Source organism: Pleurodeles waltl, chromosome 6, assembly GCF_031143425.1.
Source record: "Pleurodeles waltl isolate 20211129_DDA chromosome 6, aPleWal1.hap1.20221129, whole genome shotgun sequence".
NCBI lineage: Eukaryota > Metazoa > Chordata > Amphibia > Caudata > Salamandridae > Pleurodeles > Pleurodeles waltl.
The window spans coordinates 287271533-287292619 of NC_090445.1; the positions used below are offsets into that span (position 1 = coordinate 287271533).

At 43.1% G+C, this 21087-nt stretch overlaps 1 protein-coding gene across 1 annotated transcript in view; it reads right to left on the minus strand.

The window, feature by feature from the left end:
* The window catches only part of SCN4A (sodium voltage-gated channel alpha subunit 4), a 1135018-nt gene that overhangs the window by 577051 nt on the left and 536880 nt on the right, over nucleotides 1–21087 (minus strand). The window contains exon 9 of the mRNA XM_069238085.1: nucleotides 2084–2225. Within this exon, the coding sequence (XP_069094186.1) occupies nucleotides 2084–2225 (142 nt within the window). The remainder of the gene's footprint in view (nucleotides 1–2083; nucleotides 2226–21087) is intronic.

A 21087-nucleotide genomic window follows, 5' to 3' on the forward strand; every position in this document is an offset into this window, starting at 1 on the left:
CAATGGGGACAAGACCGAAATTATGTGCTTTGGCCAGAGTAAAGAATTATGGAACTCTTATTGGTGGCCACCAGATTGTGGAATTACCCCTGTTCCTACTGTGACCACCCGAAATTTGGGCATCATTTTTGACAACTGTCTCACCTGTATGCCGCAGGTTAATCAAGCTGTTAAAACTGGTTTTTGGATTTTGAGAATGCTGAAGAGGATGCTGAAGAAGATCCATCCCTATTTAACAAGGGAATGGAGAATTACAGCCATTCTGGCACTAGTGATGTCCAAACTAGATTATTGCAATGCTTTATTGCTTAATCTAGATAATGCTTCACTCAAGAAGCTTCAGTCTATTCAAAACACAGCAGCCCAACTTATTCTGGATCTTCCTTGCTCAGCATCCACAAGTGGTAGTCTGAGACAACTGCAGGGGCTTCCAGTAGCAAAACGCATTACATTTGAAACCTTATGCCTTACCCAATGGATGGTTCATGGTAGAGGATCTGAATTTTTAACCTCTAGACTGAAATGGTACTACCCTAGACGACAACTCGGATCCACGGGAGCCTATTGGATACAGGTCCCTCGCACAAAGGGGGCCAGATGAGGTGAAAAGGCTTTTACTGTTGATGCTGCTAAATGTTGGAATCTACTTCCTCTAACTGTAAGGCAAGAACAAAATTTCCTAAGCTAATAAAGAGACAGGAAAGGTCCCTTTGGTGGTAAAAGGAGTGCGAAAGATCAGGAAACAGAAGGAGAAGAGGATGCAACAGATCCCTTGATAGTGCAAAACTAAAAAAACAAGCAAAGGGGCGGAGACTAAAAGAGGCTAAAAGATGGTAAAGATTGAGTGAAAACGGTAGAGAAGAATGTTAAAGAATGAAAGAGAAAAGCACAGAAAAGAGTAAAAACAATTTATGAGAAAGAGCAATATATGCCCAAAAAAGCCAGAACGAGAAATGCACTGAAAAGTGGCAGGGAGAGAATTAGGAATGTCCAAAAAAAGCAGCAAGGAATGAATAAGAATGTGAAATGTACAGAGAAGCCGAAAAGAAAGACTGGATAATTCACAAGAAAGAGACAAGGAATTAATTAAAAAGTAGGAGAGATGCATAGAAAGTAGCATGTAAAGGGTGAGAAATGCTCAAGAGATTGGCAGAGAATAAAAGGTGAAATGGTAGAGGGAGCATAAGTATAAGAGACAGAGACTGAAGGTCGAGAAGAGAGAGAAGGTTCAACGACGGCTGAACAATGACATGCGTTGTCCACGAAAGCAGAACAATGTTTTCATGAGCAACGACCCTGTTTTTCTCGGCCTTAACCATGCAAGTACTGAACAACGAACAGGCGTGATTAAGGCAGAGGAAAACACTCAGGATCGGAGAGGACACAGAGTCATTGCTCATGAAAGCGTTGTCCCGCTTTCGTGGACAACGCACGTCGTTGTTTAGCAGTCATTGTTCAGGCTGTTTCCCCATGAATTAGTTTGATAGCATTTGTGCCTTTTTTCACAGTTATTGGCATTTATGAAAAACTGTTTTTGTGATTTGTTTCACATTTGCTGGTGCTTACGGCTAACCGTGCATTTTTTGTGAACTACAAAGTGCTATTCTGGTCTCTATTGACTCCAAGTTTTTTGCGTTTATTGTTTAATTAACAGAAAACATAACAGCACAGAAACAGAAAAACGTTGCAAATTTGATGATGGAGCTTTTATTTTATTTTAGTCTTTTTTTTCCATTATGAAAAGGGACTTTGCATTTGCAGTCAGTTGCACATACTTTACGAATGCAAAGATTTTCATGCATTAGATCCGTAATTTCACGCTATAAATTACTAAATTAGTCCACCATCATACTGCAAGATTAACGGGAAAAAGCCTAGCTATCCTGCTACATGAAAATTTCAAGTACCGTTTTCTTGGAAATTCTAGAGCATCTGAGTACTTCATAGACTTAAATGTGGTGATGCATTAGGGCCTGTGAGGTAATTTTAGCAGAATACAAAACAAAGTTTGCAACCGTAGGTGAATAACAGACCAATTAAACCAAATTAAATTCATCAGTAAATGAAATAAGACATATCTTACCAGCTGGAACAAGTTCTCCCAATAGTCCTGTGTCATAAGACGGAAGAGTGCAAGAAAAGCCCAGTTGAAGGAATCATAGTGAGTGTAGCCGTAGTTAGGGTTCCTTCCTGCTTTCATGCACATATAACCTTCGGGGCATCTCCTGTCATGAAATGAATGAGTTTACTAGACTCAAAACTGGAGCCAAAGTACATTGTAAATTGATTGTTTTATTTCGTCGGTAAGTTCTCAATTTTTTACCCATCAACAGGTAGGATACAAAGATGAACATGCAAAGACCAAAACAATGAAACCAGACATTTTAAATCAGGAAGTTGAGTCAGGAATCAAGTTAGATGTGTGGGATGCCCCTTCCTTATATGCAATGATCTTGCTAGTACTAGAAGTACTTATTTAGTACTTATATTGTTAAAGTTGGGCCGGCCACCAACTATGGGAGCAGTATAACCCTGGAACCACAAACGTGGTAGTAATGACCACATCAGGGCACAATACCGACACTGTCTAAACTTCTTTTGTAAAGAATTCGCTTAGTCGTTTCACACATTATGCAGTAAATAGCAATGTTCCCATTACTCAGTTCCTTACTTGTTAGGTCAGTGTATGGGTGTTGCCACTTAACCACTTCTTCGACAGATAACTTTACATGTAACAATATGGAATATATTGAAGGCTATCACTGTTCAAGTCTAAATTCTGGTGAATGGGGAAGAGTTTGTAAAAAATAACGCATTGAGCACAAAAAATTAAAACATGATAAATTTGACCATTTGACCGAAACTATGTCGCCCAGTTATACATTACGATCTAATTACACATTAATCATTGCTTAACGAACGTGACTGGTATTGCATTATTAGGGTAACTTATTTTTCATTCTTCTGAATGGGATGATAGGGTCATGCGAACTGTGTGTATGTATATATATATATATATATATATATATATATATATATATAGATAGATATATAGATAGATATATATGTTCTTTAGGATACTACAAAATTGTTCGGCTCTTGGAAAGGGAAGGTAGCTTAAACTGCACAAACAATCTTGCTGCTTTGTTTTGTTCATATTGTTCATATTACAGTTTATCAATCTGAATTTTGAAATTGCACTAAGCAGTGTTGATTAGTGAACCATTTCTCTGTTTTTGATATTTGTTTTGAATACAAAATGAGGTTTCCTTAGGTCTGCCATTAGCCTATACCTTTTGATTTTGTTATTTGTGTAATAAACTTATTTGAAGCGGCTTTCGGTCACCTCTCTTCATCCACTGGTCTGTGATTTACATTTTGTTTCCACCCACTAAAGCATACGGTATGGCAATGGGTCTGCCCACTTAAGCCACTGGTTAACTTCACACTGAATGATTGCATTTTGCTCTTTCACAAGGAGCTTATCCGCACATAAGGCACTTCCTTTCACTTACAGGGCTTTGTTTTTAGTTTAGAACTACTTTAGTGTTGTATTTGTGTTTAGAGCCTAATGTGATAGCAAGAAGCTCATGATGTGGCCACATGGCACATTCTAGCTTTATCAGATCCCATCTGCTGCTAATGTTGTTGTCAATTATTTTGTACTGGCCTTGTTTATTTGACTGCAGCATTTTCTTATCAGCTCACATGCACTTTGACTATAAGCTAATCAGTGTGCTCTTTCTATCTTTGCAACCCTGTCTTTCTTTTTCAGGCTTCCTCGTTTTCTTTGTTTTTGTCTTTTCCCTCTTTCTTTCTTTCCTTCTTTCATCTGGCCTTTTTCTTCTTTCCTTTTCTTCTCTCTTCTTTTTTACTTCTTTAATTTCTTCTTTCAATCTTTCTTTTCCTCTTTCTTTTTCCTTTTATTTTATTCCCTTCTTTTTTCTTTGTTGTTACTTCTTTCCCCTTTTCTTTCCTTCATTTATCCATTTTTCTTGTTTTCTTTCTTTCTTTCCTTCTTTTTTTGATTTGTTTACTTCTGTTAGAATTTGGGTCTCTAGCTGGCAGAGGTATGCATCCTGACCAAGTAGAGACCACAATCCTAGTCAGGGTAAGTCACAACCCAGTCTAAATTCTCCTGAGCTCACCCTCTGGTAGCTTGGCACAGAGCTGGCAGGTCTAATTTAGAAGGCAATGTGTAAAGAATTTATGCAATAACTCATACAGTAACACAGTGAAAACACCACAAAAAGTACTCCACAGTACAAAGTACATGGGATGCATAAAAAATAACGAAGCACAGGGTTGCAGCTGAAGAGATGCGTCGAAAAATACGGTGCTGCGTCAGATTTTCTAGAGCAGCACTGAGGATGCATTGTTTCTTTCCACGCTACAAGGTGATGTGTTGATTTACAGGAGCAATGCCTTGGTTTTGAAGAGATGCATTGAAGAATAAGGTACTGTGTTGGATTTTCTGGCGTGGCACAGATGTTGCATTGTTTCTTTGCAAGCCATAAGGGGATGCATCGATTTACAACAGCGCAGCTTTTGTTCCTCACTGCGATGTGGGGAGATTTTGATGCCCAGGGATGATGCTTTGAAAATCCTTGATGCGCAGGCAAGAAGGAGCAGGCGCTGCGTTGATCATGTAGGCGAAGCAGTGATTTTTCAGAAACAAGGCAGGTGCTAGGTCAATTTCTGCAGGTGTTGCTTCAATTTTCTGATGCACACGGATTTTTCTGTCTTTGGTGAAGTCTTTGTGGCCCTGAGACTTCAGAAAAGAAGGCAAGCTCAATTCAAGCCCTTAGAGAGAATTTGAGGGGACGGCAGAGTCCTTTCAGCAGAGTCAGGGGCCAGCAAGCATCAGGGCAACAAGCAAGGCAGCAGTCCATCTCAGCAAAGCACTCTAGATGAGTTATTTAGGCAGCCAGGCAGTCCCTCTGACAGAGTCCAGGTGTAGGTCCAGAAGTGTCTGTTTTGATGGGGTCAAAGACCCAGTATATATACCCAAGATGCCTTTGAAGTGGAGGAAACTTCAAAGAGTGGTTTTGAAGTGCACAATTTCCCTTTCAACCCAGCGACCCTGCCAGGGTCCCTATGGGGGATATCAGTCCTTTGTGTGAGGGCAGACCACTGGCCTTTGAAGTGTAGGTGAGAGGCCTTTCATCTTCCTTCCCAAGGAGACCCATTCAGTATGCAGGTGAATGCAGTGTTCTGTGTTTATGGCTGTCTGGGTGGAATGCACAAGGGGAGCTGTCAACCAGCACAGACCAGAGGTGAATTTGAGACAGGCTGCAAGGCAACAAGTGTAGAGAGATTCCCACTTTCTAAAAGTGGAATTTCTAAAATAGTAATATTAAATCCAACTTCACCAGTAAGTAGGCCTTTCTATTATCATTCTGGCCATACTAAAAATGACAGGGCTACTCGTTTCAGATCGTAATCTACCACTTAAAAGCATATAAGAGAATTTCTAATGCTGGCCTATGAGAGGAGCAGGCCTTACAGTAGTGAGAAAAAAAATTGTGAGTTGTTCACTACCTACTTATAGGAGTTTTCAGCCAGACTTCATCCAGGAATCTGTTGCTGTGTCATTCACATTTTTCATCACCCACTATAGCATGCATTAAGGGACAATGTGGCAGGCCATTTCAGCCATTAGCTGACTTCACTATGACATATTGCATGCCTCCCTTTCACAAGGAACACATCCACAAACAAAGTAGTTCCCTTCAGAGCCAGGGAGTAAACATGGTAATATCTGCTTTTTGTAGACCGAAAACATTTGCATTTAGCCATATATAACCAAATCAAACACTCACATCTTTCTGCCAGATTTTGTCAATGCAACCATCCCTCTGCCACCCTCCCTCATATTATGTTCTTCACCTCCTAAGACCTTATTGTTTTTTGTCATTTTAAGTCCATGCCCTTAAGACAATACCCTGTTAAGACTCCATGTCCGGGAATCTTCTTTTTTTTATCGCATTAGTGGATAATTTATTACCTTCATGGGCTTAAAACATTTAGATCCAATTTCCTTACCAACAGGTCCTTCCTTTACTCACCAGCTGGTTCCACTAGAGACTCTGCCTACTTTGGATTCTAAAACATTGACCCACATTGATTTCAGGAAGGTGATGGGATCTCTTCCCCCAAAATAATTCAAATGGGTCCTTCCCTGTGGTAGAGTGTGGCATAAATCTGTATGTCTCAACTCTCTTGCAGACCTCTTCCTTCAAATTCAAACCATTATCCTTTGTCATGTGTATGGTTTCCCTCACTACCTGAATGAAGCCTTCTACTATACCATTTGTCTCAGGGTGATATACGCACACTTTTTTATGTTTTATTCCATTCCCCATTAAAAAGTCTTCAATTTTCTTGGACATTATCAATGAGCAAAACTCCTGGTATACACCCCCTTCCAAATATCTCTTTCAAAACCTTTACCACATGCCTGGTCTCAAAACCTGTGGTAAAGCAAATCTACGGTCATCTTGAGTACATGTCCTTAAAGACCACCAAGTAGGTCTAACATCCCCCTCCGTGCATAGGACCTAAAATGCCCAAAGCAACTTTTTCCCACTGACACGTTGACCATTTCTTTATCACCATGGGTTATACATCGGGCTCCCGGGTGTTTATCCATATTTATTTTGAGTTTTGAGAATTAAAGGCTTTGTAAATGGTATATTTACACATTTATTTAACTTTTGGATGTGCACTCATATGTGCATGTTTGTCACGTTTCAGCAAATTAAGTAGCCACATATAACAAAACAGTACACTGAAGGGTACATATTAGCGTTAGACTACAAATATATTTTAACATATGCATATATTTCAGGTAATCTCATCCCCTTTTTCATTTCCCTATTTAATCTGCTCACTAAATTCAATAAAAATCTGTAAAAACAGAAAGCAGGTAGCCTTAATTATATATTGGGTTTCATAGTTGTTTCACGCATATTGCATACACTACTCTCCACCTGATGATCCATTCCTGGCCACCAGTACCAAATCCTTTATTTAGTCTTAGACATCTCTTGGTGGCCAATATGAGCTAGGGTAATCAGTTCTTCCCACAGGTCAGCAGGAGAGATCATATTAGTTCCTCTGTACAGTAATCCATGTTTCTCAGAGAATTCATGCTTTACACCCCAAAAAACTTTAGTCTGTTCACTTACTCCCTTCATTTTTTGAAGACCACACAACACTGGTCAACAACACCATCTCCTGTATCACCTAACTTGATTCCAGACCCAAACGTCACCTTCCTTCAGAAATTACGCCACATACAATTTTGCAGACAAATTCCTTGTTAAACGTCATTATCTGTATCCTCAGACATATCACTCAAAGTAATCAACACCATGCTAGAGACTATATCAGGCACATTGTGCTAAATACCTGGAATATATTTTACTTAAAAATTATATTCCTCAAGGGCTACAATGCACTTGTCAATTCTGCTTGACACTGTACCTGTACCTTTCTTCTGAAATATCTCACACAAGAGCTTAGAATCAATTCCTATTACAAAGACTCCACCTTGCAAAAACTTCCAGAGCTTCCTAATAGCCATTAGACATCTAAGGCCTCTCTTTTAATCACAGAGTACATCCTTTCCTTCAACGTCAAACTAAGTGAGCTAAATACAATTGTCCTCTATAAACCCTATTTACCTGTTGTAGCACAGCTCCTACACCTTTAAAACTGACGTCTTTAGTAGGGACAGATTTACTCATAGGATCAAAGTTCTTAAGTTTGGGAACAAAGCTCAAACTTTCTTTCAACTCATTGAACTCAGTGTCAGATGTCGCATCCCACACCTGCTCCTCCCACCCCTTCTGAGTAAACTACTCATCCTCAAACTCAACTCAAAAAAACCTTTTACAAATTTGTTATAGTATTCGACCATAACCAACAATTGCATCAATTCTTCTTTTTTAGAAGGAGACTTCAGTCTGCGTATGGAGTTAACCAAATCCTCCTTAGGAAGAATTCCATTTCCAGTTATAATGTGACCTAAATGATCAATAGAACCCTTCCTGAATTGCATTTCTCTACTTTATTCATGAGGTAATAATCTTTGAGTCTCCTTAACACTTGTTTCAACCTAAAATAATGCCCATTAATGTCCTTACCAAATACTAAAATGTCATCCTGATAAATTCATATCCCCTTAATGCTTTTTAAGACTCTTTCCAGGGCTCTTTGAAAAACAGATGCTGCTGAGACTAATCCAAAAGGTAGCTTGGCATATCTAAGAGTGCCAAAAGGAATGATGAATGTCATTAAATCTTTAGATGCCTCATCCAGTACGATCTGAAGATACACTGATGTGAGATCTGTGGCAGAGATAAACTTTGCCCCCTAACACCACAAGAATATTACAGATGTTGGGTAGGGGATACATACATATCAACAAATGCATTTCTGTTAAGCTCTATGAGGTCAACACACACCCTTAAATAAACCATATGATTTTCTGATTGCACAACTGGTGCCAACCATTCAACTTGCTCAATGATCCCATCATTCTTATGTCTCTTCAATTCAGAACACACTTCTTCTTTCACTGGTACACTACGAACATTTTGTGAACATAACTTTTCATGCAACCTAATCTTTCCTGGAACACATTTGGAAAATTGTATTTTATTTTTTGTAAGAAGGCTTGATTGGAAGCTTCATCAACATACACCTCATTTACCCTATAATTTTCTCTTAAATGAACTGGAAGGACACTGCTTGGGTCTAGCATCAACCCTAAATCCCACATACACTTTGTCAGTGGTATATCCTTACTGTACTCAACCAAACTAACAAAGTACCTAAGAGGTTTAATAAGGTCACTTCTGAAACACAAAGACTGATGGCAGGTTTAAGTAATTTTACTTTATCCATCAGTTTTTATTGCAAAATTTGCTGGAGACAATTGTCATTTTATTTCTCGAAGAAAAAACACCTTGGTTCTTTCACCATCATTCAATATGTCATTGATGAGACTGTTCTTTACACCACAGTCAATTTGCAATACATTCTGCAGGGGTGTGGAGTTTAATAAAATATCTATTTGTTCATAGGACACGTTGTTTCATAAATTTACTTGTCCTGTAAAGAAACCCACTTGTCCCTTAGGTGCCATGTAATGCAGAGATACATTATGGCAGCCACCTTATTATATGAGAGCTTTGATAATAACCTCTCCAATTAAACCAGGGCTCATACTACATTAGGGTTTGAATTCTAGCAATTCCTGCATATTGCCACTTTTCCACAGACCTACATACTGGGGCTAGAGGTAGCGTTAAGCAACAGTTCCAGCATTGCAATGCACCTTGGAGTCTGTGCAAACATACTAACTTTTTATGTTTTAGTAGTTTTACCAGCTGTTTTCTATTTTTTCCCGTTCTAAGAATTACAGGAAATGTACTCCTGACAAGGGAAGAAATATAACTTCTTCCACATTTAGAAAAATTGTTTGCATGAGGGACAATTACACATGTATATTTGCTTATGTTAAAATGTAACTCACAAATATTTTCAGGAAGTTCGAACTCCTGGCCTATTTCTGTAAATTAAATTAAATTATTGTGAATCCATGAAAACAATTAATCTGCTCTAAGGCAAGGATATATATTATGGGAGCACTTTTGTAACTTTATTGGTGAATTGGACCCCTAGAACAAGCATTGACAAAACCAAAAGGCTGATCACCAATGTCAGACCTATTTTCATAGCCAATTAATGTTTACTTTCATGTTTCCCATAATCTTGTTGAAACTGGTTGCACTTATTTTCCATTATATTTTTTGGGAATACTAGCATGCTTAAGTACACTTTGGCAGATGCTGCTTCAAAGATGTGGTTCCTAAAATATCACATTAGTTAAGCAAAACAGTTTTTTCCTACTTGCATTTTTGTTAACATTTAATCATAAATTAAATATCTACATCTAATCATAGAGCATTCTGGGAGCTTTATACTTATTCTCATGTTAAACTTGGCAAACGTGTGTACATATTTTTATACTGGGACGACTGTCAGCAGTGTAGTTCAAGCTTACATTTCCTTACAGCGCTCACCCTAACAATAAAGGTTTTTGCATTAATGAACCATAAATACAAGTCCAAACAGCATTAACATATGAACACAAATATTACCTTAACTGTAGACAATGCCCTGATCCATTAGATGGGACCATAAACTGACATCCAAAGGGTTTGTGCTATTGGGGTTGGGTCTACTTGTTCCAAGGAGAAAAGAAACCTGAAAACTTGTGCTCCTTGCCCCAAAAAATATATGTCCTGGGAGTCGGGCTATAAGAATTCCATGCCCCTGAATGTGACATCATTCAAAATGTGTCATTGACATTGAATTCACAGACTTTTCATTTCAATTTCTTATCTCTGCAGGCAGTCACAAAATATCCATTCTTCTTACAGGAATTGACACAGTTTGAGAGCAGGATATATTTTATCATTTGCCATCTGTAATACATCTGTAACATTTTCCCAAAAAACATTTTCCTTCATATCAGATCTAACATTTCCTTTAACTAGCTTCTTGGAGTTACCTCTGATCGCACAAATACTCTCATGTTTAACTCTTTTGTGCTTTATGACCTTCACACACATAATTGCATGTTCAATTGTTTTGGCTACCATCAAAACTTCATCAAGAGATACATCATCATTTTGCCAGAGTTGCTCCCATATTTTTTCAATATTACAACCCGGGGGTGTGGCCTGGAATGATAGCTGACAGGGCGTAGAGCTTGCCTCTCATTGCAAGCCCCTCCATAATCTTTCAGTATCCTGCGCCCTGTAGAACATTTGATGGCAGCAGTGAAGTACAGCTACTGTGAGGGAACTTGTGGGCACCCCAAGTCTGCTTTCAGTTTGTCCTTGCCGCTGTGGGGGGTGTGCTTCAGTGCTGTGATTTCATCAGCCGTGGCAGCCACTTTGGGTGCTGCCACTCTGGTACTTTGGTGGTGGAGTTTGATGGGCCTGGAGCCTCAGGGCAGATGTTAGCTGCTCAGCAGTTGCTGTGGTGTGCAGCGTAGTCTTTTGTCCTGGTGAGCATATTTGACTGGAGCCACAGAGGTGGTTTTGGGGGCATGGCCTGGGGTGTGGCCATGGGCCAGAGAATCCTGGCTTAGGAAGGCAGAGGCGCCTATGGGCCCTTCAGGTGGCAGCCCCTCATGCTGGTGATGGGCCTGAACTCTTAGCAAACCTGCTGCCCCGTGAGGGTGAGTGACTACACCCATGGAGCTTGCAAGGAGGGCCAGCTGATAAAGAAAAACTATGGCTGCTGGTGGAGTACAGCTGGGACATGCCTTTGAGGATTGGAGCTCCCAGAGAGGACTAGAGTGGAACTGTGGCCCATACTTGGTGCATTGTGCTGGGGAAGAGGTTTCCCAGGGACGGTAGGAGGAGGAGGCAACGGCCGGCTGTGGGGGTGTTTCTGTTGGCTGTTCTGTTGCTGCAAGAACTGGAGGCACATTCTGGGCTTGTGATACTGACTTGGGGGCCTTCAGCATGGTCCTTGGAGTGGCCTGTGGTCTGACACCTGAACAGTGATTTTAAGGTAGGTCCACCCATGGTGGCAAGTGCAGGGGCACCTACGGGGACCTGCTCTTGCTCACTACATGCTCATGGAAATGGTGCCTAGGAGGTCAAGTGAACTCAGTTGTATTTAGTGCCTGTCTTTGTGACTGTGGTGCTGCTCCTCCCTGGGATACCGTCTGCCAATTGTTAGAAGCCTTCTGAAACTGGGGTTTGGGCATGGGCCCTAGTTTGCAGTTGGGTGGCAGCTGTGAGTGGTGCAGTCAACTGTACTGTGTCCTGTTGGTTGTTGTCATGAGTAAGGATACATTTCCCAAAATCCCTTCCCCTAGGACTATAACCCAGTATGCCACTGTTAGAAATGGGGTCTCTACTTGGCAGTCAGTTTGCACCCTGTCCAAGTAGGGACCCTCACTCTAGTCAGGATAAGGGAAATACCCGCTGAGATAACCCCTGCTTACCCCTTTGGTAGCTTGGCACTAGCAGTCAGGCTTATCTCAGAAGCAACGTGTAAAGCATTTGCACATAACACACGGTAATTAGTAAAAACACTACAAAAAGACACCACACCAGTTTTAGAAAAATAGCCAATATTTATCTGTGTTAACCAAGACCAAAACGATAAAAATCCAACATACAATGTTAAAGATATGAATTTTGCTAAATATACTGGAAAATACAGTTCCTTGAAGTCGATAGCTCCACCTGGAGCTATCCCGGTGTTGTGAACAACAAAACTAACAGTTCAGGCCAGCCGCAGGATTGCGGGCCAGCTATCGTGTTAGGAACACCCGCAAGACAGTACCTTTGGAATTGCAGGGTGTCATGATCCTCGCGGTGAGCTCCGGAGACCGGTGTCGCTGATGTCGCGTTGTCGGTTCCGGAGTCGGTGCGTGGGTCGGTGGGCCCTTTAAGTCACACGCTTTGCAGATTAAACTCTGAGCTGATGAAATCAGGACCGCTGGTGTGGAAGGCATTGGGACTGCAGTGTGAAGTGGGACTATGCGACGTGCGGTGTCCACAGGTCACGGTGCAGGCAGCGGCTCAATGATGGCCTCCAGCAGTGTCATTGAGACCAGGGCTGCGGTGTGAAGTGGGGCGATGCAACTTGCGGTGTCAACAGGTCACTGTGCAGGCAGCGCCATCTCGTTGCTGAAGCGCTGCCGTCGGTAGGCCCAAGCTGGTGGTGTGGGATGGGACGGTGCTTCGTGACCCTCACGAGTGGTGTCCACCAGCCATGGTGCAGGTAAGGATGCTTGGTGACGACACTGGAGTCGATGGTGCTGGCGTCGGTGGACCAGGGTTGTGGTGCGGGACAGGACGGTTCTTTGTGTACCTCACGAGCAGTGTCCACAGGCCACAGTGCAGGGAGCGGTGCCGATATCAGCAGGATCGTCATCGTCAGAGATGCCCAGACTGCAGTGTGAGCAGGCAATGTCGGAATGCAGGGTCCACAGGCCACTGTACGAGCAGCGGCTCGGTAAAGTCGTCCAATGACTGCGTCGGTGACACCAGGGTAACAGTGCAAAGTGGGGCAGTGCAGCTCTGTGCGGCATCCACAGGTCACGGTGCATGCCAACGGCTTCATTGGCGGCAATGCTCTACTCCAAGCCCTTGGAGAACTTTCTCCAGCAGGACACTCTGCAAAGTTCACCCTTTGCACTCTTTTTGAGGCAGAATCCGCAGCTGCAGGCCAGTCCATAGGAGCAATCCAGCAAAGGGACAGTACTCCTCCTCCAGCTCTGGACTCTTTTTCTGGGCAGATGTTCCTCTTGATTCCAGAAAGATTCCAAAAGTCTAGGTTTTGTGTCTTCCTCTTACACCCCTTTCTGCCTTTGATGTTGGCCAACTTAAAAAGAAAGTCTCAGGTGTTTGCAAGATCCTTTCTTGTCCAGGTCAGACACACACCAGAGTGTTGGAGACTGCAATGTGTGAGGGCAGGCACAGACTTTTCAGGTACAAGCGACCACTCCTCCTTACACTCTAGATCAGATGGCTCATCAAGATATGCAGGCTACACCCCAGCTCCTTTTGTGTCACTGTCTAGAGGAGAGGTGTGAACAGCGCAACTGTCAAACTCATCCAGATGGGGATCCACAAACAGTCAGAGTCACAGCATGGTTTAAGCAAGAAAATGCCTACTTTCTCAAAGTGGCATTTTCAAACTCACAATCTAAAAAACAACTTCACTAAAAGATGTATTTTTAAAATGCGAGTTCAGAGATCCCAAACTACAAATTTCTATCTGCCCTAAAAGGGAATCTGCGCTTTAAAGTTATTTAAAGGCAGCCCCCATGTTAACCAATGAGGTAGATAGGCCTTGCAACAGTGAAACCCGAATTCAGCAGTATTTAACTGTTAGGACATGTAAAACACACCAGTACATGTCCTACCTTTTAAATACACTGCACTCCACCCATGGAGCTACCTAGGGCCTACCTTAGGTGTGTATTACATGTACCACAAGGGAAGGTTTGGGCCTGGCAAGTGGGTATACTTGCCAGGTTGAACTGGCAGTTTAAAACTACACACACACACACACTGCAGTGGCAAGTCTGAGCCATGTGTACAGGGCTACTAATGTGGGTGGCACAACCAGAGCTGCAGGCCCACTAGTAACATTTGATTTATAGGCCCTAGGCACCTCTAGTGCACTTTACTAGGGACTTACTAGTAAATCATATATGCCAATAAGGAATAAACCAATCAACAACACAACACAGAGAGCATATGCACTTTAGCACTGATTAGTAGTCCTAAAGCCAACAAAAACTGGTCAGAAAAATGAGGAGGAAGGAAGCAAAAATAGTGGGGATAACCCTGCAAAACGGGCCAGGTGCAGCTGTCGCAGCGGCTGACTATTCGTGGGAGAGCAGACCTGGAGTGGTTCCCCTGAGCTCCGGGGTGTTATACAGGGAACACATGCTGCTCTGGAGCACAGGATCAACACAGTGTATGTTGATGTGAATTTGCTTAGGGCGGATCTGCAGAAGGATGCAGTGAAGGTGACAGCTGCTTAGGCTAACATTGAGACTCTACACAGTGAGATTTCAATGCTAAAGCTGCAAGTGGCTAAAATGGTGGTGATCACTAGGGAATTGGAGGCCCCGGTGGAGGATGCGGAGGGGCATTCCTGCCATTGTAGCCTGTGTTTTTTGGGCTTTCTGCAAAGAGCAAGGCGCTCGTCTGCGGTTAACTTTCTGGAGACCTGGGTCAAACAGTAGTTGTGGTACAGTGAGCTGTCTGAGCTGTTACCGGTGCTGTCTAAAGGCCCCATTGTAAACTAGCATCCTCAGGGCTAGCCGGGAGCAAGAGACCCAGAGGGTTGTCAATCATGCCATTGCAATTTTCCCCAATTACACGAGGAAAGTTCAGGAGCAACACGAGTCATTCTTAAGAGTCAAAAAGAAAATGCGTTTTATGAGCTTGAAGTACATGTTACTTTACCTCTCCAAGTTGAAGGTCATAACTAACAGGAGAGCACACTTTTTTGAGAGACCTCAGAATGTTTGCGATTGGCTGTAAGTCTGGGAGGGTGCTTCAACCAGTTGGCTGGGTGTCTGCGGCAGTTTGGGGGGGTGGGCAGAGGGGCTGTGGTGCTTGGAAAAAACACAATGGAGGCTCCAAGCCAAGTGGCGTGTCCTTAACTCGCATAGAGTTACATACAATTCAGGATGATGGAACTTTGCAGGTGGTTGCCATGTCTGCACTGCAGTCTGATGAGGAGGTGTCTCCAGTCGGGAGCTGCCTTCCACATTATCTGATTACCAGCTGCAGTTGTTGTGCTGGAAACTAATCTTACTGCTGTGTGACACTTTGTTGTTTTAGGTTTCCTTATAGGTGGCTGAATCCTGTGTTCTATAGGGTGTATGTGTGGGGGGGGGGGAAGCATGTTTGGTAATTATGATTATCCTTTCTGATTCAGCCTGATTGCTTTTGGTATTAGACACTTTACAGGTGCTTTGGAGGACATATTAGGAGTCTTGTGATGCTGTGCACTGCTTTAGTATACTGTGATTTGTGTTTATTGCTACATGTTTACTCCAAGGCACGCTGATTATCCCCTGGAGCTCACTGTTGTGTTAGCGTGTTACACTGGGACCCGGGGGGGGCAGAGGTATTTTGGATGGAAGGTGGGAGGAGCGTGTGGTAGCTGGAGTTCTAATCCCTGTTGGATGTGTTGTCCTGGCACATGGTTTGGTTGGACTTACATAGCATGACTGTTCTATTATGTTTGTCCTGGGGTGGGCGGGTTGGTTTGTTCTTAGTTATCTTTTTGTTGGTAGAACTGTTTTTTTATGCAGCACTTTTGGCACATCAATCAGGTACTAGGGGAGGGAGGTTCAGGGGTGCTGAGATATTGCAATGATTGGTGGGCTGTTTCAGATACTTAACTGGAATGTCCAGGGGCTGAGGACATATGTTAAGAGGTATAGAGCCCTTTCATATCTGAAATGTCATAGAGTTGACACAGCCTGTCTGCAGGAGACACACCTTATAGATGGGGAGATAGATTAAGTAGCCGAGAAGTGTAAGGGCTAACTGTTTCACTCCTCTTATTCATCTTATGCCCTGAGGGCATACTGGAGTGGGTGGCCCCAGGGGGTTCTTTTCGTGCCCAGTTATGTAGATGCTGGTGTACAGGGGAGGTAAGTACTGTTTCAGGGTAGGATGGACAGGAGGGTTCTTTCAGTCCTCAACATTTAAGCACCCAGTGAGGATGATCCTTCATTTTTACTTTAGGCTACAGGACTTGATGTGTTCTGAGGTGAATGGCCCCTTTATATGGTTGGGATTTGAGGAAGGGGAGCTGGCGAAGTTGCAGAAGGCAGACTTGTCTGATACGGCGATCCATGGGGAGGAGTTGCAGATGGGCAGGAGTGTAGCAGATACATGGGATCGGTTGAGTGCATGTATGCTTACACAGCACAGCCAGAGGCTCCATTAAGAAGGGGATAAATTAGGCAGGATGCTCAATTTGTTACTCAAGAGGGAGAGGGCTCCACCCCTGGTCCTCCATTTGGTGGAGTCTGATTAGGGCGATTGCGTCCTCAAGGTTGGGAGTGGTGGTGGCCTTTCAGAGGCATTCCGAGGATGTGTAGAGGAGAGGCACCCATAGCTCAATGATGCAGGTTCCTGTCGTTTCGGATCCACTGGCGCTGGGCACGGTCGGGTGTGTTGGCCATGGAGGAACTGGAGGTGGAAGTTAAGTTGGAAGAGGTTAGGACTGGTTTCCTAGGAATCTAAGGAGAAGGGTGTACTTCCGCCTAGTATGTGTGAGGGCAGTAGCTACATGCTGCTGAAGCTGGGGGGGGGATTTGGCTCATCCTGTGTTGTACCACCCTGTCACGTACTGATATATATAAGTTGCTGGCCTCCTGCCTGAGCCCAGTGGGGTCAGGCTTAGTGCATGTTGATCAGTGTGGATTTCTCCCTGGGTGTAGAACAACAATGAATTTGAGGCACCTAGCACATGTCGTTCATGCGGTCGAGGGTAGAGAGGAGGATTAGGTGTTGGCTTACACTGATATTGAGAAGGCATTTGACATGGTGGATTTGGTGTATCTTTGGGAGGTTATGAGATCTATGGGGTTTCGGCCACTGTTTAGAGCGTGGCTAAAATTGTTGTACACTGGCCTTGCAGTGCGGGTGAGGGAGGCCAGAATAGATCTGAGCACTCGGATGTTGAATGTGGACCTCAACAGCGGTGCCCTTTGTTGTCCTTGATTTTTGTGTTGGACGTTTAATCCTTGGCAGTGAAGGTTCGCATGGTGTTGGGTGATACGGGTATTGAGATGGGGCATTCACAGCATGTCATCTTGCTTTACGCTGATGATGCGTTGTTGCACCTTAGTGAGCTTACTCTGTCGGTCCCCGCTCTGATGGGTCTCATATGAGAGTTTGGTGATGTGTTGGGCCTCTGTATTAATGAGCAGAAGTTATTAGTGTTCCTCTGGCAGCACTGACTCGGGTGCACAGGGATCAGTTGTCTGATTTAGAGTTAAGATGGGAGATGGAGACATTTTGTTACCTTGGTGTGGTGGTGGCACATATGCACAAGCAGTAGTTATAGTATAACAGTGAAAAGGTTCTTAACTCCCTGTGGGCTTCTGTCCAGTTCTGGAACACTCTGCCATTGTAATTGATGGGAATGGAGGCTGTATCATAGATGGTGTTCCTGCCACAACCGCTCAATATGACCCAGAAATCCCTGTGTCATCTGCCTGCACTTATAAGGGGGTAAGAAGATGGGTCCTTGGGGTTCCCGAACTTGGAACATTATTATACTGCTCACAGGCAGCATGTAGCCAAATGAATGGATGAGGGGGGCCATTGGGAGAAGAATCTCTTTGCAGGCTTGTTAGATGGGGTTGAACTCTCTGTATATCTCATGGTAGGTGCTGGAATACCCAGGGAGGCACCTTATGTGGTGTGACAGGTTGTGAAAGTTTGTCACAGGGTTGTGAAGGTGGTAATTCGGAAGGCTCCCTTTCATAGCAACCTCCTGATATGAATTTTGGCTCTGTTTTGTCAGATGGCAGGGGCTATGACTTTTTGAACCTGGCGTGAGGGATGGTGTGAATTGATGGCAGATGTGTACACTCCATTGGCCTTGGCCACTCTGGGATCGTTGTTGACTCTATTGACGGGGCGGCATCCCATTTCTTTGCTTTATAGGGCATTGCAGGCTGACACTATTCGAGAACTGCTGAGGGTGCGGGGTGTTTGGGAGGCATTTCTGGGGACCCCGTCTCAGATGTGGACTGGGCTGGGATATAGAAATTCTTGCAGACATTGTCTAGTAATGCTCAATTCCTTTCACTGCAATGGTGCTTGCTGTGTCTACTTGTGCTCCCAAGAAACAAAAAATTACAATGCGCTTTATGCACTTGGCTCTTATACAGGCCAGGAGGTGAGTTGCCATCACTTGGATGGGGGTTAGAGCTCCAATGGAGGAGCTGTGGGTTAGAGATGTTTCAGAATGGCCGTGGCTGAGGAGACGCACATGCATCGAGTTAAAACTGATGATTAACAGGTACGGGGGTGATTTGAAAGTTCCTAGACCTGGGAAATGAGGGGCGAGAGGGCAATTCCTTGGCTAGTGAGGGCTGACTATGGTGGTGATACAAGATTGTGGGTCAGGTGGTACTTTGCCGATTTTTTATGTCATGGAATGTTACTCATGATGTTATAAGGTGTTGGGAATTCCCCTACAGTATCTGATTGAGGTACTTCAGCAATTAATGTGAACTTTGTTTGGCCCTGCTGTGTGTGCACACTGCCTTGTTATGTTACTGCTGGTTTTTCTTGTCTTTGTAGCTGTTATGTTTTTTATAAAAAAAAAAAGTAATGGTCTTAAAAAAATATATATTAAAACCCAACATGAATTGATCTTGAATCCTCTATTCCATTAAGGCTCCAAATTTACAAGAAGAGGCCAACCTCCTTTTGCTGCTGTTATGATCTAGACATGTAGTCCACCATTAGAGCAACAGGGAATGTGGAATACTTCGAGGGTGTCTGCGGTGTTGATGGGTGAACTGTTAGCAGTGGTCAGGGGACTGTTTAACCTCATTTATGCAAAGTAAAGCTGGTCGGTTAAGGGGGCAAGCAAGTTTTAAAAGTGCGAGCCCTCATAATTATTAAATAAGCACGAAATGTACTGTGAAAGGAAGCTGTGCTGGATGCGAGGGGCACTTGACGCGCACTTTAGGGTGTGATGTTCGGCAACCTCCACAAGTAGCAGCAGTGTTGTGACATGGTACGCTTGGCCTTGGCGTCCATCTTAAAAGTATACTGTGTTTATACGAGAGGCAGCTAGAGTGCTTGCCGCTCAGTCAAATTTTGTGGTGCTGGTCCGAGCACAAAGTCACTGCAGCACCTCATTAATCAGACTTGCACATTCTTTAGAATGCCTTAATAAGTCGAGTTTGGACTCTGTGAAGGTTGACATGACACACACACCACGTGTATCCTTTAAAAGTATTGTGCACCTATGTATTTGAAGGTTTTGTGCAGGTAAAATGGTTTGCCAAGAGAAGTCAACAGGGTTGTCCTTCTGGGGGTTTAATAACCCTAATTTCTGCAAAAATAGCAAAGAAGGTGGTCACATTAGAAGTGAAATATAAAAAATTTGATGGCTTGTAAAGTGAGACTACTGGACCCGGATCCGGACAGGAGATACGACTCTGTGATAGTAGTTAATATGTATGTACAAGATGTTCGAGAATGAGTACTCCCAAGAACTATGTAGATTCAGGGAGGACGTAGATTCATTGTGTGCTATGTTTCGTAAAGATCTATTTATTATGGCAGGGGATTTTAATCACAAGTTAAACCCTGGTAGAATTGATGTCTGACACAAGGAGATATTCTTGGCATATAATGTAAATCATAACAGCTTCGCAGACGTTAATAGCAAGGCACGAGATGAGGCACTTAACAAATATTTGGGTGCTAGGGGTCTGTTTTGTATTAATGGAGGGATGGAGCCTGATCGCCCAGCTAATCGAAAATTTAAGTACAGTGCACAACATTGCCTGATTGATTACATCTTCATGCAAGTGTGAAAATTCTATAAATTTAGAGATTTCTGTGTAGGGTAAGAAGATGGAAGTGATCATCACCCCTTAAAGTTGGAACCAAGTACAGGGGCAAGTAATACAAAAGAAAGGGTTCTCCTCATTCAGGTTGATTATCCTAAGTGCCTCACAACCTGCATCATGGAGGAAACATTGACCAAGTTAGCATTCTTACAACAGGAGATATATAGAGCTAAACAAATATTACCAATAAACTGGGGTTTAATTTCGTCCAGAGGAAACAAGTTAAATCAGACCATATTGAAGATGATGTGTTTGCACTCAAAAAGCTAGCACTTTCCTTTAAACATGGTATGTAAAACGATGAGTTAATTTGCAATCAGATCGTCATGCACACCAACGACTCAAACTTACAGGAAAGACTGTGGATTAGCAAGGATTGGTCTTCAAAAGATATCATTGCCTTATCAAGAAAAGCAAACTCTCTACGAGATGTGCCAGTACACCCTCTTCTGCATCTGAGCCCCAAAAAACATCTGTTTGCAAAATATATAACTCATGTTTAACTAAAGAGAAGGAAGGCAAGAGGGTTAAAAGGAAGACAAAATCTTCCTCAGATAAGAAACTGAGCTGTTTCAGGTGTGGGAGTAATGATCACCTTGTGAAAAATAAGAACGATTCAACCATCCAAGCAAAATGCTTGTTTTGTGGGGTGGTGGGACACTACGCTCAGGTGAGTCCTTTGGGCAGGTCTTCTTGTCAGGGTGCAGGTTCTGGTTCAGGTTTCTTCTCCAGGAAGTGTCTGAGTTGGTAGGGCAGAGGCCCTGTTTTTATAGCCAAATGTGCCTTTGAAGTGGGGGAGACTTCAAAGAGTGGCTTAGAAGTGCACCAGGCCCCCTTTCAGCTCAATCCTGTCTGCCAGGGTCCCAGTAAGGGGGTGTGGCAGTCCTTTGTGTGAGAGCAGGCCC